Source organism: Chroicocephalus ridibundus, chromosome 6 (assembly GCF_963924245.1).
Source record: "Chroicocephalus ridibundus chromosome 6, bChrRid1.1, whole genome shotgun sequence".
Lineage (NCBI taxonomy): Eukaryota > Metazoa > Chordata > Aves > Charadriiformes > Laridae > Chroicocephalus > Chroicocephalus ridibundus.
Window position 1 is genome coordinate 71,673,435 of NC_086289.1, and position 19,818 is coordinate 71,693,252.

Genomic DNA, 19,818 nt, shown 5'->3' on the forward strand with positions numbered 1-19,818 from the left:
GGGGGGGATAGTTGCACATGTGGGGCTTGTTTCAAGAAGAAAAAGCTTTATAGCTGGTACATATCTAAGATACCTGAGCTGAGAAGCATCAGTCCATAAAAGACTATCAGATAACGGATGATTAAATTTCCTTCTGTTTAAATATACTGAATTTTAAAGCAGAATCAGTAGTCTTAGAGAAGGCATTTAAACTAGAGCAGATGGCAGTCAAGTAACACTAGCAAAGTTAACTCATAGGCAGCATTTGATATCTAGGAAGTTTCTAGAATGAGGTTTTTTTTTTGAAGGAATTTTAATTGAAGGATGTTGGTGGGCAAACTCTGAAGCTGTTCTCACAAATATGTTCCTTTATGAATACAACGAAACACACAATTTGCAAAAACTTCACGGGTCTTAAGATTTCTTATCAGAGCAATTTGTTACACAGATATACTGATAATCTTTTTGGTTATTTTTATTTTTTTTTTACTGCTTGCTTGGGAGAATGTTTAACTTGGGACAAATCAGGGGGTTCAGGATGTGTCACTTGTGGGCTTCGCTAGCAATAGCACTCACCGTAACTGACTGTTACTGAAAGTAACTGGAGTACTGCGTCCAATTCTGGAGCCCCTCCTGCAAGAAAGATATGGACGTGCTGGAACGTGTCCAGGGAAGGGCCACGAGGATGATCAGAGGGCTGGAGCACCTCTCCTACGAGGACAGACTGAGAGAGTTGGGGTTGTTCAGTCTGGAGAAAAGAAGGCTCCCAGGAGACCTTATAGTGGCCTACCAGTATCTTAAGGGGGCCTACAAGAAAGCTGGGGAGGGACTTTTTAGGATGTCGGCTAATGGTAGGACTAGAGGGAATGGATTAAAACTAGAGATGGGTCGATTCAGACTGGACGTTAGGAAGAAGTTCTTCACCATGAGGGCGGTGAGTCCCTGGCCCAGGCTGCCCAGAGAAGCTGTGGCTGCCCCATCCCTGGAGGGGTTCAAGGCCAGGCTGGACGGGGCTTGGAGCAACCTGGGCTGGTGGGAGGTGTCCCTGCCCAGGGCAGGGGGTGGAACTAGATGATCTTTAAGGTCCCTTCCGACCCTAACAATTCTATGATTCTGTGATGGAATTGCCTCTATTTTCTGGCCTATGGAAAAAAGGATACTTAAGCCCAGAACACTATGAGCAAAGTGTTAATTTTTAAAAGGCGCTGTTTTATTGTTTAAGAGGTAGCATATTCCCTGATTTTTCTTACTGAAGAGAGGTTGGAAGTATTTATCCTCCCTATGCCTGTGTGGTGAGGAGGAATGCCTTCCTGGGAAGAATATTGCACACAGAATGGTGGGAACTCTTTCGGTCCTTCCTATGGGATGGAGATGGAAAATCATCAGGATCTGGGGCACAGACTTATAAAGTAGAATCGAGAAAGGAGTCAAGTGATTATTCTGGGTTTTGGTGGTGTCTTTTTTTGGTTTTGTTTTGTTCTTGTTTTTTTTTTTTTTTCCCAAAGGTGCAATATACTCCAAAACTTATGCACTGTAGAGATTGTAAATACAGTAGATGTTAATAATTTAAAGCATTTGTGAGGAACCTGTGGCTGGATCGCAGATGGCGCCTATGATGCTGAGCCCCCCCCCAGCTGTATGGAGCCTGGGGTATCTAAACAGGGAAGGGAAAATTCACCAAATCAGAAAACACTTACGGCAGGGCTTTAATACGCCAAAGCAGGGCAAGTGGCTCATTGGCCTTAGCAAGGAAAAGGTGCTTATAAAGTGGAAATATTAAAGCGAGGGCTGGATTGCATTGCATGACATGGATGCAGGTGAACATCTTCCTCCTGCTGCTGCCTCGGCGCTCACAGGTGACCTGCGGCAAAGCAGTTACGAGGTGACAAACTGTTTTGAACATGAGTTTTCTTATTACTTAATAAAGCACTTGTGTGAGTAAAATGATACTATAGGAAATGGATAACAGCAATAGCACGTGCCCTTGGTCCTTATCAGGCAGCACTTTCTGTCTTTGTATGAGACTGTTACCCAAAATATATATATTTTTATATTCCTGAACCCGAGCTTTAAGCCTGTGTTAGACTGCTGGCAGGTTCGTTAGCCTCTTCCCCTGCTCCACATAGATACGAGAGTCGGATAATAGCAACGAGGGGGACACTCATGACATTTGTTTGGCTTGTCATGAAAACTCAGTCTGGACACAGAGCAATTATTGGCAAATGGGTGTGTGTGTGTGATTACAAATATTTATAGTAACTATGCAACTTAGTAACATTAATCAGTCTTAACAAACATGGTTGTTTAAGTAAGATATAATAATGTTCTTAAAGGCAAAATAAATGCCAAAAAAGTGCGCTATGGAGAGAGCAAGCTTTCTCTGAGGATGCAGCAGGTAAGGCTGGGCTTCAGCACAGGCTGGATTAAACTGCTAAAGCAAACATCCGAGTAGTTTTTAGGGAAAAGGAAAAGCCTTTGAGATTGTGCTGCTGACACCCTACTCGCAGCTGTCACAAGCTTCAGCTTTTTGGATGTGAGAAGGCCAGGGGACCGAAACAGGGCTGGAGCGAGTGTCCTGGGACCAAAACGGGGCTGCAGTGTCCTGGGAGCGCGTCCTTGTGATGCTGCAGGGCAGCGGCATCCCTCAAAGCGACTCTTCAAACTCTCGTCCTGCCGCCACCTCATCAATGTGCGTACTCGGGGTGATGAATATTGGAAGATACATAGGGCAATTAGAGATTGTCCGTGTTTGTTTTCATTAAAATAAAGACATTATCTTTACACTTTTTTTATTGCTTTCCTCGGATTTTAATTAAAAGTTTCGGCAACAAAGCGTTCTCGTGAAGATCCCTCGTGTAGAAAAGAAGCAGAAAAGCTGTGTTCCAGGCTGCAGGATATGGTTTTGCAGTTTAGGAGGACATGGGAAAAATAAATCTTTGAATTAGTTTGACATAGTGTGTCTAAACAAAAGAAGTCGCAGTGTGCCTTGACATTATTTGTCCCAGGCAATTGGGACAAATCGGGGACGTTGGCTGGAAAATGCCCAGTATCTAATACTCGATGTGGGCTGGCTTTAATGGTTTGAGCTCAACTCTGCAGCTCGTTAGTCGCTGCTTTGGAATTGCAAGCTCTCAGGGGGTTGTGTGCGACATGGGGTGAGTGCAGGGGGGTTTGGGTGCTGGGGTGGGTTATGGGGACAAACCGCAGTTACCCCAGCTTTGGGTGGAGAGGAGAGGCTGGGGCTGGCTTCCAGCCTGCGGTGGGGGCTAAGCAGAGGGTCTTGCCCCAGGAGCATCCTGATGGCTGCTGCTGGGTCCGAGACCACCTTGGGTATATGTGTCCATGTCCTGACCGTCCTCCCTTTGCGTCCAGCGTTGACCCACATCACTCACACCTCGGCTGTTCGCCTTTGCTCTTGATAGAGCTGCCCTTCCCCAACAAGTGTTTTCTTCTGCTTCAAAGGTGTCTAATTTGAGCATCAGTGCAGAAGAATGTATTTTAAGATCTTAATAACTTAATTTTTGTTCTCTTTTTTTTTTTTTTTTTTTTTTACATTTTAGGCAATGGCAGCTACAGTACTTTATTCCAATGCAGTTCTTGGCTGATAACTCTGGGGTAGGCACATGCCTCGTGGAGTAAGAGGAATCCCTCTCCCACGATCAGTCTTATATCTGCCATTAAAGTCAAGTCCCTGCTTTAGGGAAAAGATAAAGTTTTTCGTATAGGAGCCGTCAATCTAGTTTGAGAATGTATTTGGAGGAGTTGGACCAAGTCCTTCCAAAGGTGTGATGGTGTGCTAGAGCATCTGGTTTGCCTTAGTCAAGCATGTTAATAGGTAACCAGCTTTAGAGCCGTCGGTTTAGACGTATAATGCAAGTGAGCTAATGAAATATTTTTATGATTCTTTGCCTCTTTGTGTTCAGGTTTCTGGTTTGCTTTTTAAGCTGAATGACACGGCTTTGCTCCGCGCCGCTTTTGATTTGATGCCCGTATCCTGTTGTGGATAATCCACGCCCATTCATAGCAAAGGAGCACTTAAATACGGTCACTTAAATGTCGATTGTTGGGAGATTAGGGATGGCAATGGCTTTGTGCCTCTTGTCTTTCCTGAACCATTTATTGTGCTGTCTGTGCTGGATCAGATCCATCCTGATCAGTGCTCCCCGAGAAATTATTGTTGCAGACAAAATAATGGCTTTCATATGTCGTTTTTCTGATTCCCAGCTTGTGCTTTAAAAATGTTGCTGGAATAATGGGTTTCTGTAGGATTACTGTAATTCAAAAGGTCATCTAGGCAATAATTATCTTAGGCATTTAGTTTAAGGAATTCAGAAACACAACACTAATTCAAATTCGGTCTTTCCAGATTGGGTGATTAAATTCTGCATGCAGGTGTCCCAGAATATAAAGAACAGACCTAAATTTAGAGAGAGTTTTCACAAGAAGATATAAATCCAAATTTTCAATTTATACTAAGATTAATTCAGATTTTGGTTGAACTTCTGACAATGCAAAGTTAGCAGAAGTGTGTTTAAAATTCTTGAGTGAAAGTTTCACAAGCAGCAAGAGCATGGGATAAATGATCACTAGTTCCCAGTGAAACTTGCCATTAAAGAAATAATTTAAATCATAAGTTTTAAAACCATGATTTTAGACACCTGAAAACGAATAAAGATGAGTATGGCGTACCCTGAACTGGGATGCTTTGTGGTGCTTTTTGGTCTTTGTGGCATTCCCATCGTCTGCAGATTTGAGCAATGGGAGACGGGGGTGATATTTTGATTATTTTAAAAAAAGTATGATATTTGTTACTAAATCAAGAGTTTATTACTGGTCCTGTGTGCAACTATTGAGCTGCGTGTGTGTGTCTACAGATGTTGCTTAACTGACATCTGTTATGTGTAGGACTGAAGGGCAAATTTTTTAAAATTCAATGGGTCAACTTCCCTCGCACTGCAAAAAAACCTTTTATTCCTGTGAGCTTGAAATGCCAGTACGGCTTGGTGCTGCGTGCTGGAGTTGGTTGTGTGCCGTCTGCTCTCGTGTGCCAGTGGGCTGAAGATTTATGTCCTCAGCCCTCAGCGTTTGGCCAAGCTAAACACGCTGTCAAGAGTCCAGTGGTGGAACCCAAAGCCATAATTCTCACCTGCCCACAACGCAGTTACATCTTTATTTCAGCTCTGAAAGTAGGCAGGCTTTGAATCTCTGCTGGTTCTTGGGCCCTACTGGTACCCAAAGATGTACCAGTCTGTTCCCTCCCTGCCCCTCATACCCCTTCCAAAGTAGGGATAACACAATTGTTGGGTTGGGGAAATGTCATTTTTGAAGTTGACAGTGGAAGAAATGTGTTTGTTTTGTTTTTTTTTTTTTTCTTCCCGCAGGTCTTTTTGGTTCAAGTTAATCCAGGTGAAACCTTTACAATAAGGGCTGAGGATGGAACCCTGCAGTGCATCCAAGGTAAGAGGGTATACACCAGCGTGCGGACGGGCATTGCTTGCATGATGGAAAACTGGTGCTCTCGTCTCTACAAAAACGTGATACGCAGTTCTGGAAATACAGTGAAGCACTTGAGAGTGAGAAGTTGCAGACGTGGCTGCTGTACGTGTTACAGGACTTTAATATCTCGGAATGAGTCATGAATTTCTTGGAAAACCAGGAGATTTCTCTCTCTGCTCGATTGTTTATCAGCGTTTTTTATTTTGTATATAAGCATATTGCCTTAGAACCACGTAGTAAATACAAATGAGAGATCCCAAGTTAGACTATAGTAACAAATTAGGTGGATATCTATGGAAAAACCGTTTTGTTTTCATACAGGCAGCGGGAGGGATAGGAAATGAGCAGAGAGAAAATCTGTCTCCACAGAAAATGAGAGACGTTGCAGAGGGCTGGGAGAAGCCAGCTTGGGTTGGAGCGGAGTTTTAAATTGCTTCTTTAGAAGCAGAGCAAGTTAATTATGCAGTATTGAATAAAAGCACGTAAGTAGTCTTTTGACTGCTGTTTTACCTCTCGGTAAAAGTGTGCAAATATGATAAACAGCGCTTGTGTTTTTTATGAGAGAGCCCCCACAAAATCTTTTAACAGGTCTGAAGGGAGAAGCGACCAAAGACCTTTCAGATTGTGTATTAAGTGCTGTGAAGGGGGTTTCTAGCTGGCAGCAAATACGACTTTGAAGTGAAGCAGGTATTTCCCTAGGTATAACACTGTCGACAGTAAATACAGGAAGGTTAAATCAAAATTTAAAGGGAATAAACTTCGCATAGCTGTACTGCTAATACTGTTTTCAGTGACTTTTTTTGAGCTTATGCCATTATCTTTTTTTTTTTTTTTTGAGAAGGGAGGTTTCGTGGTGTTGCCTCCCTCATCCTTTCCAGGTCTTATGCCATTAAGTAGCAATCTCAGGGCGTTATTCATTCAAAAGCCTTTCCTAAAAAAGTAATAGTAATGGTGGGGTAAAAGTCAGTTTAATACTTACGTAGCTGGTGAATTGCCCCTGGATTTTGGCTGAGAACTTCAAATCTACTCAAGAAAGACTGCGTCAAATGCGAGAATCATACTGCTCAAGGATAACTGTGCTTTTTAGTAAAATTTGGATTAGAAAGGACCCCTGGAGGTCACCTTATCCAACCTTCTCCTGCAGGCAGGGGCAGTGTCAGAGGTGGATGGGGTTGTCCATCACCCTCCTGAGTTGCGAAGCTCACGGAGGTGGAGGTTGCTCCGTGGGCCCACCGCTCCGGTGCTACACCGCTCCCACAGCGAAGAGTTTTTGAAATACTTGAAATTTCCCATCTTGCACTCTTCTTCGCGTCTTTTCTGTGGCCCCCCCATTTCAGCAGTGCAGTTGGTGGTGGTTGTTGCTTGAAATTTCATCCCCATGGAAATGAGGAATTAATAGTTGCTTGAGATAGACGCTACAGAAGCTTCCCTGAACACCATCCAGGATTATTCGGTCTCGATGAGCAATAATAGCTGCAATTTAAAACTGCTTGTTAAGATTTATGGCCAACATGCTGTGTGGTAAGAAATTGGTCCACGTGGCAATTAACAGAGGAATAACGCCGGCTATTCCTTTGACTTGAAGTGAATGTTTCATATTGGTTAGTACATTAAAAACTTCCATTACAAATATAATTACGACACCATTTATTTATAATTTTTTTCATGCTCAATGTGTTGTTGAGACAGTGTATTTAAATGAATGCAACTTGAAACCTCCTGGTTCCGTATTCCCAGCCATTTAACGTGTTTGTGCCAGTGAGGTTGGTTTGGCGCTCAGCAGCAGCCTTTCATAAAAATGATTCAGGATTTGTAGCAGAAGATTGTCTCTTTTTTTTTTTTTTTTTTGGTAGAGCTGCAGCACTGACTGCTAGAGCACAGGCATTTAGTTGTATACGCTCTTTTAAGTTCAGTCTCAAAATCCTGGTACTCTTTTTGCGCTAAAACTTCAACTCCTGCTTTACTGGGAAATATTTATATTGCTGAAATAAGTATGTGCTTCAAAAGCGAAAGAGCACCTGACTGTATTACTGTTGCTTTTTCCTTTTCTGTGGGCAAAGCTGTGTTCATGGTGCAATTGTGGAACTTAAATATTGTGATAACAGTGAACTATTGTGGAAGAAACTGTGACAGCCAGCGAATATACTATTAGGATTCATGCTGATTCTGTTTTTCTGGTGATCTGAGGTTATTGTAAAAGACAGGTTTATTTTGTGTGCAATGTTTTTGGAAATCACACACCCCGCCCTGCTCCACAAAACTTATGTCTTTTTTTTTTTTTTTCCCCCTGTGATAGAGCATTCTGTATGTTTTAAAGGTTAATACATTCCCGCCATGTACGGCAGCACTTTGACAACAGCGATGCCTTTTCCCTTGCTCCCACATTGCACTGTGATTAGGAAGCTATGGAATAAATTCAGCGTTAAGTTTAGGCAGCGTGAAAGTCTCTTTTTGGCCTGAGATCGGGCAGCTCCCCGTTGAACGGCCGATGCTCACTTTTTCCTTTCTGCCACGTAGTCAGTGTTATGACGTAAGGTGTGCTGGTAAATAGGATTCTTTTGTATTCACCATATGAAGGACTAATTTATTATAAATTGTGTGATTCTCCTGAGTTCAGGGAGTGAATGCTGCTGTTAAAAAATGTAAGATGTCATGACTTGGTAACACTAAATTCTTTAGGATATACAAAAGTGGCTCTTTCCTTTGGCATGTGTCCATTCTGCAGGGACAGCTGGCTTTGCTTATGTAGAGTGATATCTATCTCTGTGAAAGCTTTTTTTTCTAATATATGGCTTTTTGAGAGGTTTGGAATGGTCAGTTTGTGCTCCTGGAGCCTGTTTTGGATGTCCTGTGAACCACGGCTTTGTGTCCGGGACCCCACTTGGCTCCGTGGCTCTGGTGTGTCCGGGGGGGTGTGATCATGTGTGTTACAGGACTGACGCGAAAATAGCAGAGAAGACGACAATTTAGTGAATCTGCATTTGTCTTCTCGAGGTTGGAAGAAAGACACCTGTTTGAGGAAAACCTCTGTGGAATATCCTTTGTTTTAAACACCCTGAAGTGTAATGAGCCACTAATTGAGTAATCATTGTTTAAAAACAGAAAGAATAGATGCACATTTGAAGGTCTCTGATGTCTTGGAATAGTGGAGAAATCCTAAATACAAAAACTTTTTCCAGTTCCTCAGTGTTTCACCAATAAGGTAATCAGTGAAAACTTTAAAAATAAAAATACCCATAACTGAGAAACAACCCCACCCCACCCCCCCCCCCGAAATTCTATAAAACTGGAATAAATGGGTGCTTTTAATTGAACATGGGATGTGTTGCAGCTGTCTTCATCCCTGTTTTCTGTTTGCATGTAGCCAGAGGTGACTTGTTTAGGAGGTTGGTTCCGAAGCCCCGCAGGTGGTGGTGGGCGCTGGATGGAGCAGCTCGCAGAGGTGGTGGTTTAGCTGGTCGGTGGGCACGAAGAGGGTTCCTTGAGAGGACGGGTTTAAAGAGATTGATAAATCTGGTGTTTTAGAGAAATCCATCCCTTGACCACAGGTCTGTATGGCACAGTCCGCGGGTTGGGTTATCTGGGGAAGCATCTGCGTGATTCCAGGTGCTCTCACCAGCACTGGTGTTACCTGCTGACCTCCGCAGGGTTTGCCTCCTCCATCCCACCTAATAGATGAGATGCTGTGGCGTGTGACTTCTGTATGTAGCTTTTATAACAACAACCAAATAAAGGAATACAGAAAGGGGATGTTGGGGGTTAATTGAGAAGAATCTTTTTTTAATAGTGACTGGACGCTGGATGGGGCAGGGACCTGGTGCTCTCCTGCCCGGGCTGTTGGACCCTTGGGTGCTTGCTGAACGCTGAGCCTGGCCACCCGCCCCGCGGCGTGAAGGGGAAACATAAAGCACATCCTCTATTTGTGTGCGATAGGATGACCGATCTTTGTGCCTTTTCAGCCATGTGCTTCTTAATGACAAAGTATTAGTATGCTTCCGCCGAGAACCACCGTGTCCCCGGGGAGCAGAGCCCCGCTCGTCCTCTGCTGCCACCAGCCCTGGCCCACTTCTGGTCGCCCCTCTGTGGGCGGTTAATGGGGGACTGATTTAGAATCTTAATTCAGTATTTTTGAGCGATGAAACGTGTATGTGTGCTATATCATCGGTATTTTAAAAGCTGCTCTTTTTATATAGTTTTGACGGATAATAAATACTTCATAAATACGTCAATACTTCATTTCCTTTCTGCGTTTTTCCACTTAATTTTTCACAAACTCAGGACTTGACTTGCTCTGCAAGGAGAGGACAAGGGCAAGGCATATCCTCACCCGTTTCTTTGCTCAGCTGTAACCGTAGACATTGTATTTCCTTTATATGAAAGATGGCTTGTAGCTGGTGCTTTGGGGCAACCACGCTAAATGAAATATGGAAGAAGGGGAGAGCATGAATCTGACCAACTGCAGAATGGAACCAAAACAGCCCCCTGTATTTGAAAAAAATAATAAATAAATAAATCGTTTTGCTTTCTGAATTTCAGAATAAATAAATTCCGGGTGAATCTAACGAGTTCAGGAAGTTCCCCTGTCCCTCGGGACTGATTGAAGGCTGGTGGTTTTAGCTAATAGCTCAAGATCTTTGGTAGGAACTTCTATTGCTGCGTGAGAAGTGTGTCACATACTGAATTACTTAAAAGTACAGCAGTTTGTGCGTAGTTTGGGGCAGTGACGCTGTACCCAAGTATTTGTTCAGTGCTTTTTCATCCTGCAAGGCAGTAGTGCCGAATTGTCATGCGCACTGTGGTATGAATAATACGGACAAAATGATTATTCTGGTGCCACTTGAACTTGCTTGTCACCCACATGGTGAAAAAACATACGCACAGAGACTTTGCTGCAGACTGCGTAGCAGATTTTCTCAATTACTGCTAAATGTACTTTCTGTTGCCGTCCATCTAAATGATACCCAAAGCTGGCACTGATTTTCTGCCAGAAGCAAACCAGACCGAGCTTCCTGTTCTGTAATACGTATGCGTAGCATGTGAAAAGCCTGTAACAAAGAGAAGAAAAAACAGGTAGCAGAAAAGCACCTGGCGTGATAAAAATTGAAATTCCTGGGTGTACTCTGGATCTCCACCCCATGCTGCTGAAAATACCCCCTTGAAACTTCTCTCTCTTGTCTTTATTCAGTGTCACTGAATTCGCTTTGGAATAGCGAAGCGCAAAATTTGTGTGCAAAGAAAGCAAATATGCTGATGAAAAGAAACAATGCTTTAATTCTGGCATTGCCCAGGTGAGCAAGGCTCTGCAGTAAATGGGCTTTTGTCTTGGTTTTCAAGGACGAGAGAGAGATGTGCGATGGCGTATTCGTGTAGTAGGCAAAAGCCTAGATTGCCTTTGGTCGATTACATTTTGAAATGAGAACAGGATAATTAATACACACGGTTTACTAATGCTGATATTGGTTTCAAATTACATTTTTCAAGTATTTTGCCATTGATGCTGACCTTAGAGCGCTACGGGGCCCTTGCTTGTTCTGATCTTGTAAAGCAAAGAATGCCTGGATTAAATGTCAGTGCTGCTTTTTCGGTGGCTCTACGAGCGAGCAACTCAAGAGAAAGGTCAGAAGTGTGCTAAAAATCTAGCAGTGGTTTCTGAAATGAAAGATTTCCTGGAATTATTATTCCTTTAATTTGGCGGGTGGGTGTGGTTTGGTGTGGCAATGCAGAGGAATGGATAATATTAAAGGCTGAATAGCGGTAGGTTTCTGTAGGGAGAGTGTGTGCGTCGGCGAAATAAAGCTGTTCGGTCTAGTCTGAGCAAACCAAAAAAAAAAGTCTTTATTTTGTTTTTCCCTTTAGTATGAGATTGGCAATGAGGAAGTGAGTCAGTTTCTTGGAGGGAAGGAAAGAGTTGAAAATAGATGGGGCGTCATCTAAGCAAAGGAGTGACAACTGTGGCGTGTTCGGGGTGGGGACGGAGGCGCCAAGATGAGAGAAGCGAAGGGACACGCGAGGGAACCGGTCGGTGGATGTCAGATCAAAGATTGGGGATGAAAGGAGCCTAAGGAGATAGATGAAACAAACAAACAAAAAAATAATACAGGTTCAGGTGGCTGGCTGTTTTTATAAAGTTGCGAGCTTACCTGTTGTGCCGGCTGCTGAGAGCATCTCCCTGTTATTAAACAGAAAATAGCAGAATTTGCAGTGGAACCTTTTATCCTCCGCTTTTTGTAGTGGCTCCATCTGCATTTCTGACATGGATCCTTCGGCCTTTTAGCGTTTGGTCACCGTGGAAAACTAAAGTCCTGATGGTGCGTCATTTATTCCTTCCACATGAAATAAGTAACTTTCAGGCTTCCGTACCTTTGTGAAACTTGTGTTGAAATCTGCTACGAGAAGAGAGAGCAAAGGGGATGTTAACTCAGAGCAGATTTTTTTTTTTCTCCTTGTGACTGTCACAACCACCGACCTCTTTCATCTCACAGGTTTTGTTTTTAGCACACTACAATAAAGTATAGGAAACCGTGTAAGGAGCCAAAAAGTAAACAATAGGATTCTTTGTTTACTGTGTGAATAATCTCAGCTTCTCCATTTTAAATCTGATAATGCTAAGAATAATCACAGAAACTTCTTGCGTGTGTGTGGATTAAATCTTGAATAAGATTCACCCGCAGTAGGAGATTCGCTGTCTAGAATATTGTAGTCCTTTAAAAATCCCTTTTGATTAAAATATAATGAATTGGTAGCTATTATTTTATATAGCTCCCCTGATGGAAGGCGAAAGAAAAAAGAAGAAACTTGGCACATAAGTGAAATTTGATGTGGCTTAATCTTTCCAAATCTGAAAGCCTGAATAGACGCAGGGAGGGACGGCCGTAGCTTCTCCCTGCGCTGGGGAAACCGGGCCGGGCTGCTGCCTGTCCCTACGCTCCGACTGTTCCAGTTTACAAGTATATGAAAAACGAGACATGCCGCTTCACAGCGAAATAACACGTAAATGAGCAGAAAAGTCATTCACGAAGTTTGTCCTTTGGTAAAATGAAGATTTTTTTTTTTGTGTGTGTTTGTTTTTGAATGCCTAAGAATCTACTGCTGGGAAACGCATTTATCTCTAGAATTAGGGCAGCAGACTTTGAAGACAAAGGTTAGAACATATGGTCTGGCCTATAATTTGGAACTTTTTTTGGCTTTGTAAATATGCAGGACTCGTCTTTGGGGTTTGGGTCTGTCCTTGGTTTACGTCTGCGTGTGTATATATATGTATATATATACGCATACGTATATGTATATATACACACATGTGTACATACACACACATATATACATGTGTATATATATGCACACACACACACATATGTCTGAAAGAATCAGTAGGTGTGGTGTGTTTGAACTACTTTGAAGGGCTCTTGGAAAGGCAGTGTCTCGTACCAGCACGCTATCAATTCTTAAATGTCGCCCAATATCCCTGGATCTCTCCCCGAAGCGCAGAGCCCCTCTGAGTGCCGCGGTAAGAACAAGCCCAGCTCTGCAGGAACGCTCCGGTTGTCAGCGGCGGTCAGCAAATAATCCTCCAAGTCCGGACCCAGTACATTTCAGTCAGTGGTGTCAGGATTTTAAAATCCAAGATGCCCACTCTTCACCCAGTCTGCTCGCAGTATAGGCATTGCAAACACATTAGTCAGGGCTTTTAGTCTTTTTAAAGTGTATTAGTGCAGCTATTGTTCTAAGTTAGTAAAGCAATTATATTCAGCTTTCTTAATCTGAAGCAATTATATTTGTTGGCTAGAAAAGGCAAGAAATTATTCCATCAGCCTTATTAAATTCCATTACTCCTCCTTGCTGGCAAGTGTTTGATTTCCTCTACGTTTTATCCTTTACCCTCTTTGATTTTTGCTTCAGGTTTGTTCTGAATATGTAGTGACATCGCTTTGTCGTGCAATATGATTTGCAGTGTTAGGTAAAGGTTAACATTTACAAAATAAAGCTAGCGTGAGCTGTTACAGCCAGAAATAGCTCTTTGTATAATTTTATTGGAAAAGTCTTTTCCATTTTTTCAGTCTCCTGGAGAGGAAGTAGGGAGTAGGACACCAAGAAAGATGACAAATATACAGGTATCCTGGCTTTGTTATAGCGTGGGACTCGTCTCGCACACCAGATCTGATGAGTCCCCGTGCCTTTGGTGTGACATGCAGTGGGACACTCCTCCGAAGAGGACGCAATTCTGGAAATTGAAGTCCTGCTTGTTCCTCATGGTGAAACCAGAAGAAACTGTTGTGGCAAGTGTCATTAACCTTGATGTAAAGAGAATATATTATCGAAATGAGAGGAGAAAATTAACCCTCCAGGTCAGTTCTGGCACGGGCTTCTACAAAGCTTGTGCACGCGTTGCTGGCCGTCCGTGGGAATGGACGGAACACCCTTGCATCGCTTTGAGGACGGACCTCAAGCTGCAGCGCTATAAACTTCTTGTGTTTAACCTATTCTTCAGTTCAGACTTTCCACTGGAAAAGATGTAATCTCTGTTTGAACACATTTATTCCCAGGTTTTGCTGCCTTGCAAGGACTGGAGGTTTGTGTTTGGCAGATGAGTTCTTCAAACCCAAGCGCGTGAGGCTGGGGAACCATAGTGCTGTACAAAACCGCGCTCCTCCTGCCTCTAACAAGGCACTGCCTGTATTTTAGCGTATCAAGAACTATTTCCTTGCAGGAAAGAAGTACTATATTCTCCACCAAGCAGGTTCTGCCAGTTTTATATATATATATATTATTTTTTATTAACTTCATATGCTCCATTGTGATTGCCTGCAATTGGCACAGCGAATATTTTGATGATATTTATAAAAAGGCTGGGGTGGGCATTTCCTTCTGTGGAGTCAGACTGTTAACCCAGGGAAACAGGCGTTAAGCAGCCGGCTCTAAGTGCAGCCTTCTTTTGAGTTGCCCATTTGAGGGATGAAGGGGGAGATGGAAAGAAGCTCGGTAACAATTTCCGAAGACTTGTACTGGGAATTTCACTTAGGGAACTGTAGATGGAAGTTCCTCCCTGAGGGAGGCTGAAGATACACTACGTTCACTGTTGTGGCAGCAAGGCAGATTATCTATCAATTAATTGTGGGACTAAGGTAGGACATGTGGATGAAGCACATTGTCACTTATAATCATTACAGGGCTTTTATTACTGTTACATTTCTTATTTCTAATTTTAAAACAAATCATAACTTGGATAAGGAGCAATAATGAATTGGCTTTCAATGTCTTGATGGTAACAAATGTAAATTGGGTTGTTTGTTGGTTTTGCTGAAGTTTAAATTGTATTTATTCCCACCATAAAAAAAGAAATCTGTAGTGGTTTTTGGGAGCTGCATTTGAATCAGCTGTTGATTCTGCTGTTGATGGATTTCTTGGGTTGGGCAGCTTTCACTCTCCAAAAGTCTAACCTCTTTGATATTTAGGTATGGTCTGGGTGATCGTATCCTGAAGGGTCTTGGTTGTTCCTTCTGCACCAGCGTTCTCTTGTAGTCACTGCGTTTTGGTGGGTTCTGAGCTTGTGACGTCAATAGATCACTTTCTATATCATGAATATTTTCATTAATACAGGTTTGAAGAATAGATGTTATTAACAGAAACAAATTGCTGACTAATGAGCAATTTGCTCATTGCTCTGTAATGAGAGCATCACTGGCTTCAAAACGTAAAGGGAAGAAAGAAACCCCCTCAACCACATTGTCCACTCCGAAATTGCTTAACTTGGGACAGCCTCGAAGGCTGTAGTCTGCCATCCAGTAGTATCAGTAATTGTTATCTAAAAAGTAAATCTAGAATCTGAATTTGTGTTCTAAAATACTTAAGGCCAATGTAATAGAAACAAATGAACCTATTCTGTGATTTCCTCATTTAAACACCACAAAGCCTAATTTTAATTTTTTTCTTCCTCTATGGGTCAGAGACCATCAAATACTACTTGAAAATCAAGCCACTCCTGGAGACGAGTGGGGCTTTCGTTTGTTTTTTTTTCTCAATGTTCAGCACAAGACCAAATTCTCCGTCATAACTTGTGCAGTTTATTTTTTTAGCCATGTACCCCCTGATGTTAAACCTACAGCTGCAGGGTTCTGCAGATGCTTTGTTTATAAGCTGTGTTTGATTATTGCTTACAGCTTCAAGACTTCTCGATTATATTATTAACAACAGTTTTGGTGGCGTGTTTGGGTTTTGGTTTTTGTTTTTTCTTGCTGCTATTTTTTTGTAAGCTTGTCCCTCCCGTTGGGGGTGGGATGGGGGAATGTTAGAGTGTCCATGGCTCGTCAGCAGCAGTGCCTTCTCCTCTGGGTCGCTCTTAATTCTCTGCAAATACCCTCCATAGGAGGTTTTTAAAAAATGTGTAGTAGCAGAGGAATATGTTAACTCAGTGTGCAAGTATTGCACGTTATTTGTCAGCAAGGTGTATTTTTCTTCTCTTGGCAAGTGAAGGGCTGGTGACCCCACAGGTACGGAAGGAGGAACCCTTGCAGAACCCTTGCAGAACCCAAGTAACCCTTGCAGAAACCCTTGCTTAAGGCTTTGTCACAAGGTATATTCCTGTAATTTTATGGGGACGCTTCCCTATTGCCCGTGCTGGCTAAGCAAGAGTCTTCATTTTATTTTAGCTCAAAATACTTGGGTTTTTTGTCCATACCGCTTTCAAACAAAGTTGCATAAGTAACCATGTGGCCTATAGCTATGTGTCTTGTTTATCCAAATGTCACCTTTTAAGTGACGTATGTGTTAAGTGAGGCTACGCTGCGTTATTTATGAAAATCCAGCCTAAAATTCCTAGAAACTCTCATGCTTTTGCTTATCACGCCCGCCGCTGCTAAGGGTCAGTCTCTCCAAACGCCATCTTGGCGAGGTGGCTCCAGCTGACCTCGGCGCAACTGTATAAAATACTATTTTTATCGCAGCAGACGATATTATCTCATCATGAAAGTTTTTTTTTTAACATTTCTAGCCGAATTGTTTTGAAGGTTGGAGCCGTGCCTGGAGAGGGGCCCGAAACACAATGGCTGTCATTCGCAATTGTGTGAGCCTTTGGGTTTGGTGGCCAGGCCATGGCGAGTAGAGGAGGGGGGAGAGAGAAAATAATAAAGTTTGTCCTGTCCTGTTTCCAGCACCCATTACCTTGAAACTTAAATTAGCTCGAACACTTTGCTAATTTCTAAAACAAGTATTTGTGCATAAATGCATCTGTGTGTATTTATATTTATACATATACTTATATAGAGATGATTATATGTGCTAGATCATAAATGATTTTTATATGTGCCAGATCATAAATGATTTATATAGTATTTTTTTCTTTTTAAATCATGTGTATATGGCCATTTCATCACCTTAAAACTGTTATTCAGTTCTCCAAAGCTGGTCCAAGCATCTTGGTGGAAGTTTTTCTAGTCTTCGGTAACAGCGTGGAACTGGGAAGTGAGCGCCGTTGGGTGATTCGCCTGCAGGATTTTCACTGAGGGTTCATTAAGATTACTTAACAAGTTAGAAGTAATTTGCCTCCCTTGAGGGAGAATTCTGATATTTGGAGTGTTTATCAGTCATCTGCAAGACGGAATGAACATAATTGGTGGCTAATTGTTTGCAAGAACTGTGAAATACAATTACGAAGAGTTAAGCTGAAACCGATTGTGTTTATGAAGTCTAGCATAAGAAATACTATATTAATCCTGCCTCAATACCAGGAAATGCAATTAGGATAATTAAGACTATCATATTGTAATTTTCTTGGCGACTAGATGCTTTGGCAGCCGCTTTCCTCTTCCAGCGCGGTTGGAGCAGGGCGCGTTCCTGTCGGCGGTGCCTTCTGCCGCCGCTGCCAAGGGAATTATAAAATTACTTTGTTTATCCCCGTTGTGGGACACGGGAGATGCGACTGCTGGTGAGTGGAAAAAGCATTCAACCTCCTGCATTTCAGCTGCTCCGTGGTTGTGGTGTAATTTTGCAGACCGTGTTCGCATGTCGGTAAGTGCAGCTGGAAGGCCTGTCTGCAAGCTAAAGGAAAACGGAAAGTTTGGGATGTCTCGGCAGTGTTCCTTAAATATTCGGGTTTTTTAAGTGGAGTTTCGCTGAAGGAGCTCCCAAGGTTGTGGTTTGTCTGCCTCTGGCTGCCAGTCCCACCTCAACAGCACGCACGGACCTCCCTGCCACCATCTGTGGTGGTATCTGAGAGGTTCTAACACCCCCAGTAGAGGAGAGGACGTGGCAGGGGACACCGTCAGGTACCGCCACATCGTGGCTGCAGTTAGGGCAGATGATTAGAGTAGATGAGTGTTGCAATTAGATTCTCATTAACATTATGTAGTCTCTCATGAAAAGCAGATAAAATAAACAGCTTCATCGATTTGTATTTAAGCAAACTTAGGCAGGTTTAAGTTGGTCTGAGGAGTAGTAATCATAGATATCTCCACGCTGGGAGGGAAAAACTTGAGCAGTTACGGAGCAGCACTCTTAAATTAGCTTTTTGTTAAATATATATTGCTGATGGATTTGTTGTGCAATCTGCCCGGGTCAGAAAAAAATTGGTCTGTGGAATAGCTGTCACTGTTGCAGTTTGTATGTCACCGCCGTGAATGCGTGCAATTAAGGGATAATCAGCATAATGTCTACTTTGAGCTCTTCTTAATGGTTTAATTGCTTCTCTGAGTTAAATAAACACTTTATGCTTGTTTCACAAAATTTTCCCTTGGGAGCTCATCACATGGAAGTGTATGCGCGGGTATTTATTTTTTAAACATTAAGAATAATCGGTTATTTAATTAAGCTTCTCCTGAAGTTCTCTTTTGGGATATTCTGTGTTCTTATGAGCTGCTCAAATAACTATGTGTCAGAATAGAGTAGGTAAGAGAGATAACGAATTTGTCAGCTGGAGAATGAATGCGCACGTTAATGATCCAGACTGGATCATTGGATCAAGGTCATCCAGGTGTCTCACCTTTCTGGACAGAAATACCAGTGTACATTTTACTTAGTGAAAATGCTTTAACAGTTTCTAGTTCCTGCGTTAGCTCCAGAGGTGAGGTTTGACCCCTCTCCGGAAAGGTGGCTGAGGACTGTCCCTGGATAATACAATGCCGAGGGTACCCGTGGGTGGGAGATGGAGGAGATGAATCCCTGGGGGCTGTGGGGCAGCTCTTCTTCAACTTCCCGGCCTTGAGCTGGCGGCTGTCCTCCAGCACACCCACAGCTTCCATGTATACCCATCTATTTCCGTATTTATCCAGAGAAGCTGTGGCTGCCCCATCCCTGGAGGGGTTCAAGGCCAGGTTGGACGGGGCTTGGAGCAACCTGGGCTGGTGGGAGGTGTCCCTGCCCAGGGCAGGGGGTGGCACTGGGTGGGCTTTAAGATCCCTTCCAAACCGAGCCATTCTGGGATTCTGTGATGTACTTGGAAAGCAGTAGGAAGCTGTACTGTCTGATTATTTTGATTCTTTTTTTTCTATTTATTTTCATTCCGTACACTTATTTTTTTAAAAGATACTTTCTCCCTGTGTTTGTGTGCATATCGCGTGTATCAGTGTGCCCATCGGAACTGCCCCGAGCCTGCAGAAAATAGCAGAAGAAACAGCTGTATAATATTTAAAAGTCTTCATGTCTTTGTAAAAGTTCACCCACCCCAGAATACTGATATATTCAATATCTTCTTTTTTTATTACCTGCGTTTCTAGAAACTCTCTCCTCTGAACTAGAGTTCACTTTGGGTTTTATTGGAATTTCTGCTCACAGAGGGTCTGTGCAGCCTGGCTGGCAGGTGCCCCTGTTCCCCGCTCGGCAGCGACATTATTTAGTACAGGAATTGACTATTTTCCTAATATTTTCCCAGCCAAGGAGCCCTGGCTTACAAAATGCGTTTGGGGAGGGCGCAGTTACTACATAAAGGGGTTCTCCCCTTCCTGCGATTAGGGTATTCCATACCTTTCCTTCAAATGGTTTTGACTGCCGAATTAATTGATGTGCTAGTTAAGATTTCATTTAGACAAACCTGTCCTAATTGTCTGTCTTGTCACGTACCTGGTAGCGTAATGCGACCTGCAGTTTCCAGGGGTAGCCTGCACTATATAATGCTGTTTGTAAGTACCACTATATATAAAAATATAAATTTTTATGTATATATATATAAAAAAATACTTAACCTGGTGCTATTTTGAAGCCAGTTGTAATGATAAACACTTCTGAGAGTAATTTCTCCAATTGAGGATGTGAATGTTTGTGTGGGGCTAGTATTGCTGTGCTAACGAGGGGGTTTTATTTATGACCAGGAGGGTGTACTGGAAAACTTATCCTCTGCTGGGGCTTATTGCTGTGGGC

General features: G+C 42.7%; 1 protein-coding gene across 1 annotated transcript in view; it reads left to right on the plus strand.

Annotated features, from left to right (window-relative positions):
* The window catches only part of FNDC3B (fibronectin type III domain containing 3B), a 213,868-nt gene that overhangs the window by 42,681 nt on the left and 151,369 nt on the right, over positions 1–19,818 (plus strand). The window contains exon 3 of the mRNA XM_063338682.1: positions 5,361–5,436. Coding sequence (XP_063194752.1) covers positions 5,361–5,436 — 76 coding nt within the window. The remainder of the gene's footprint in view (positions 1–5,360; positions 5,437–19,818) is intronic.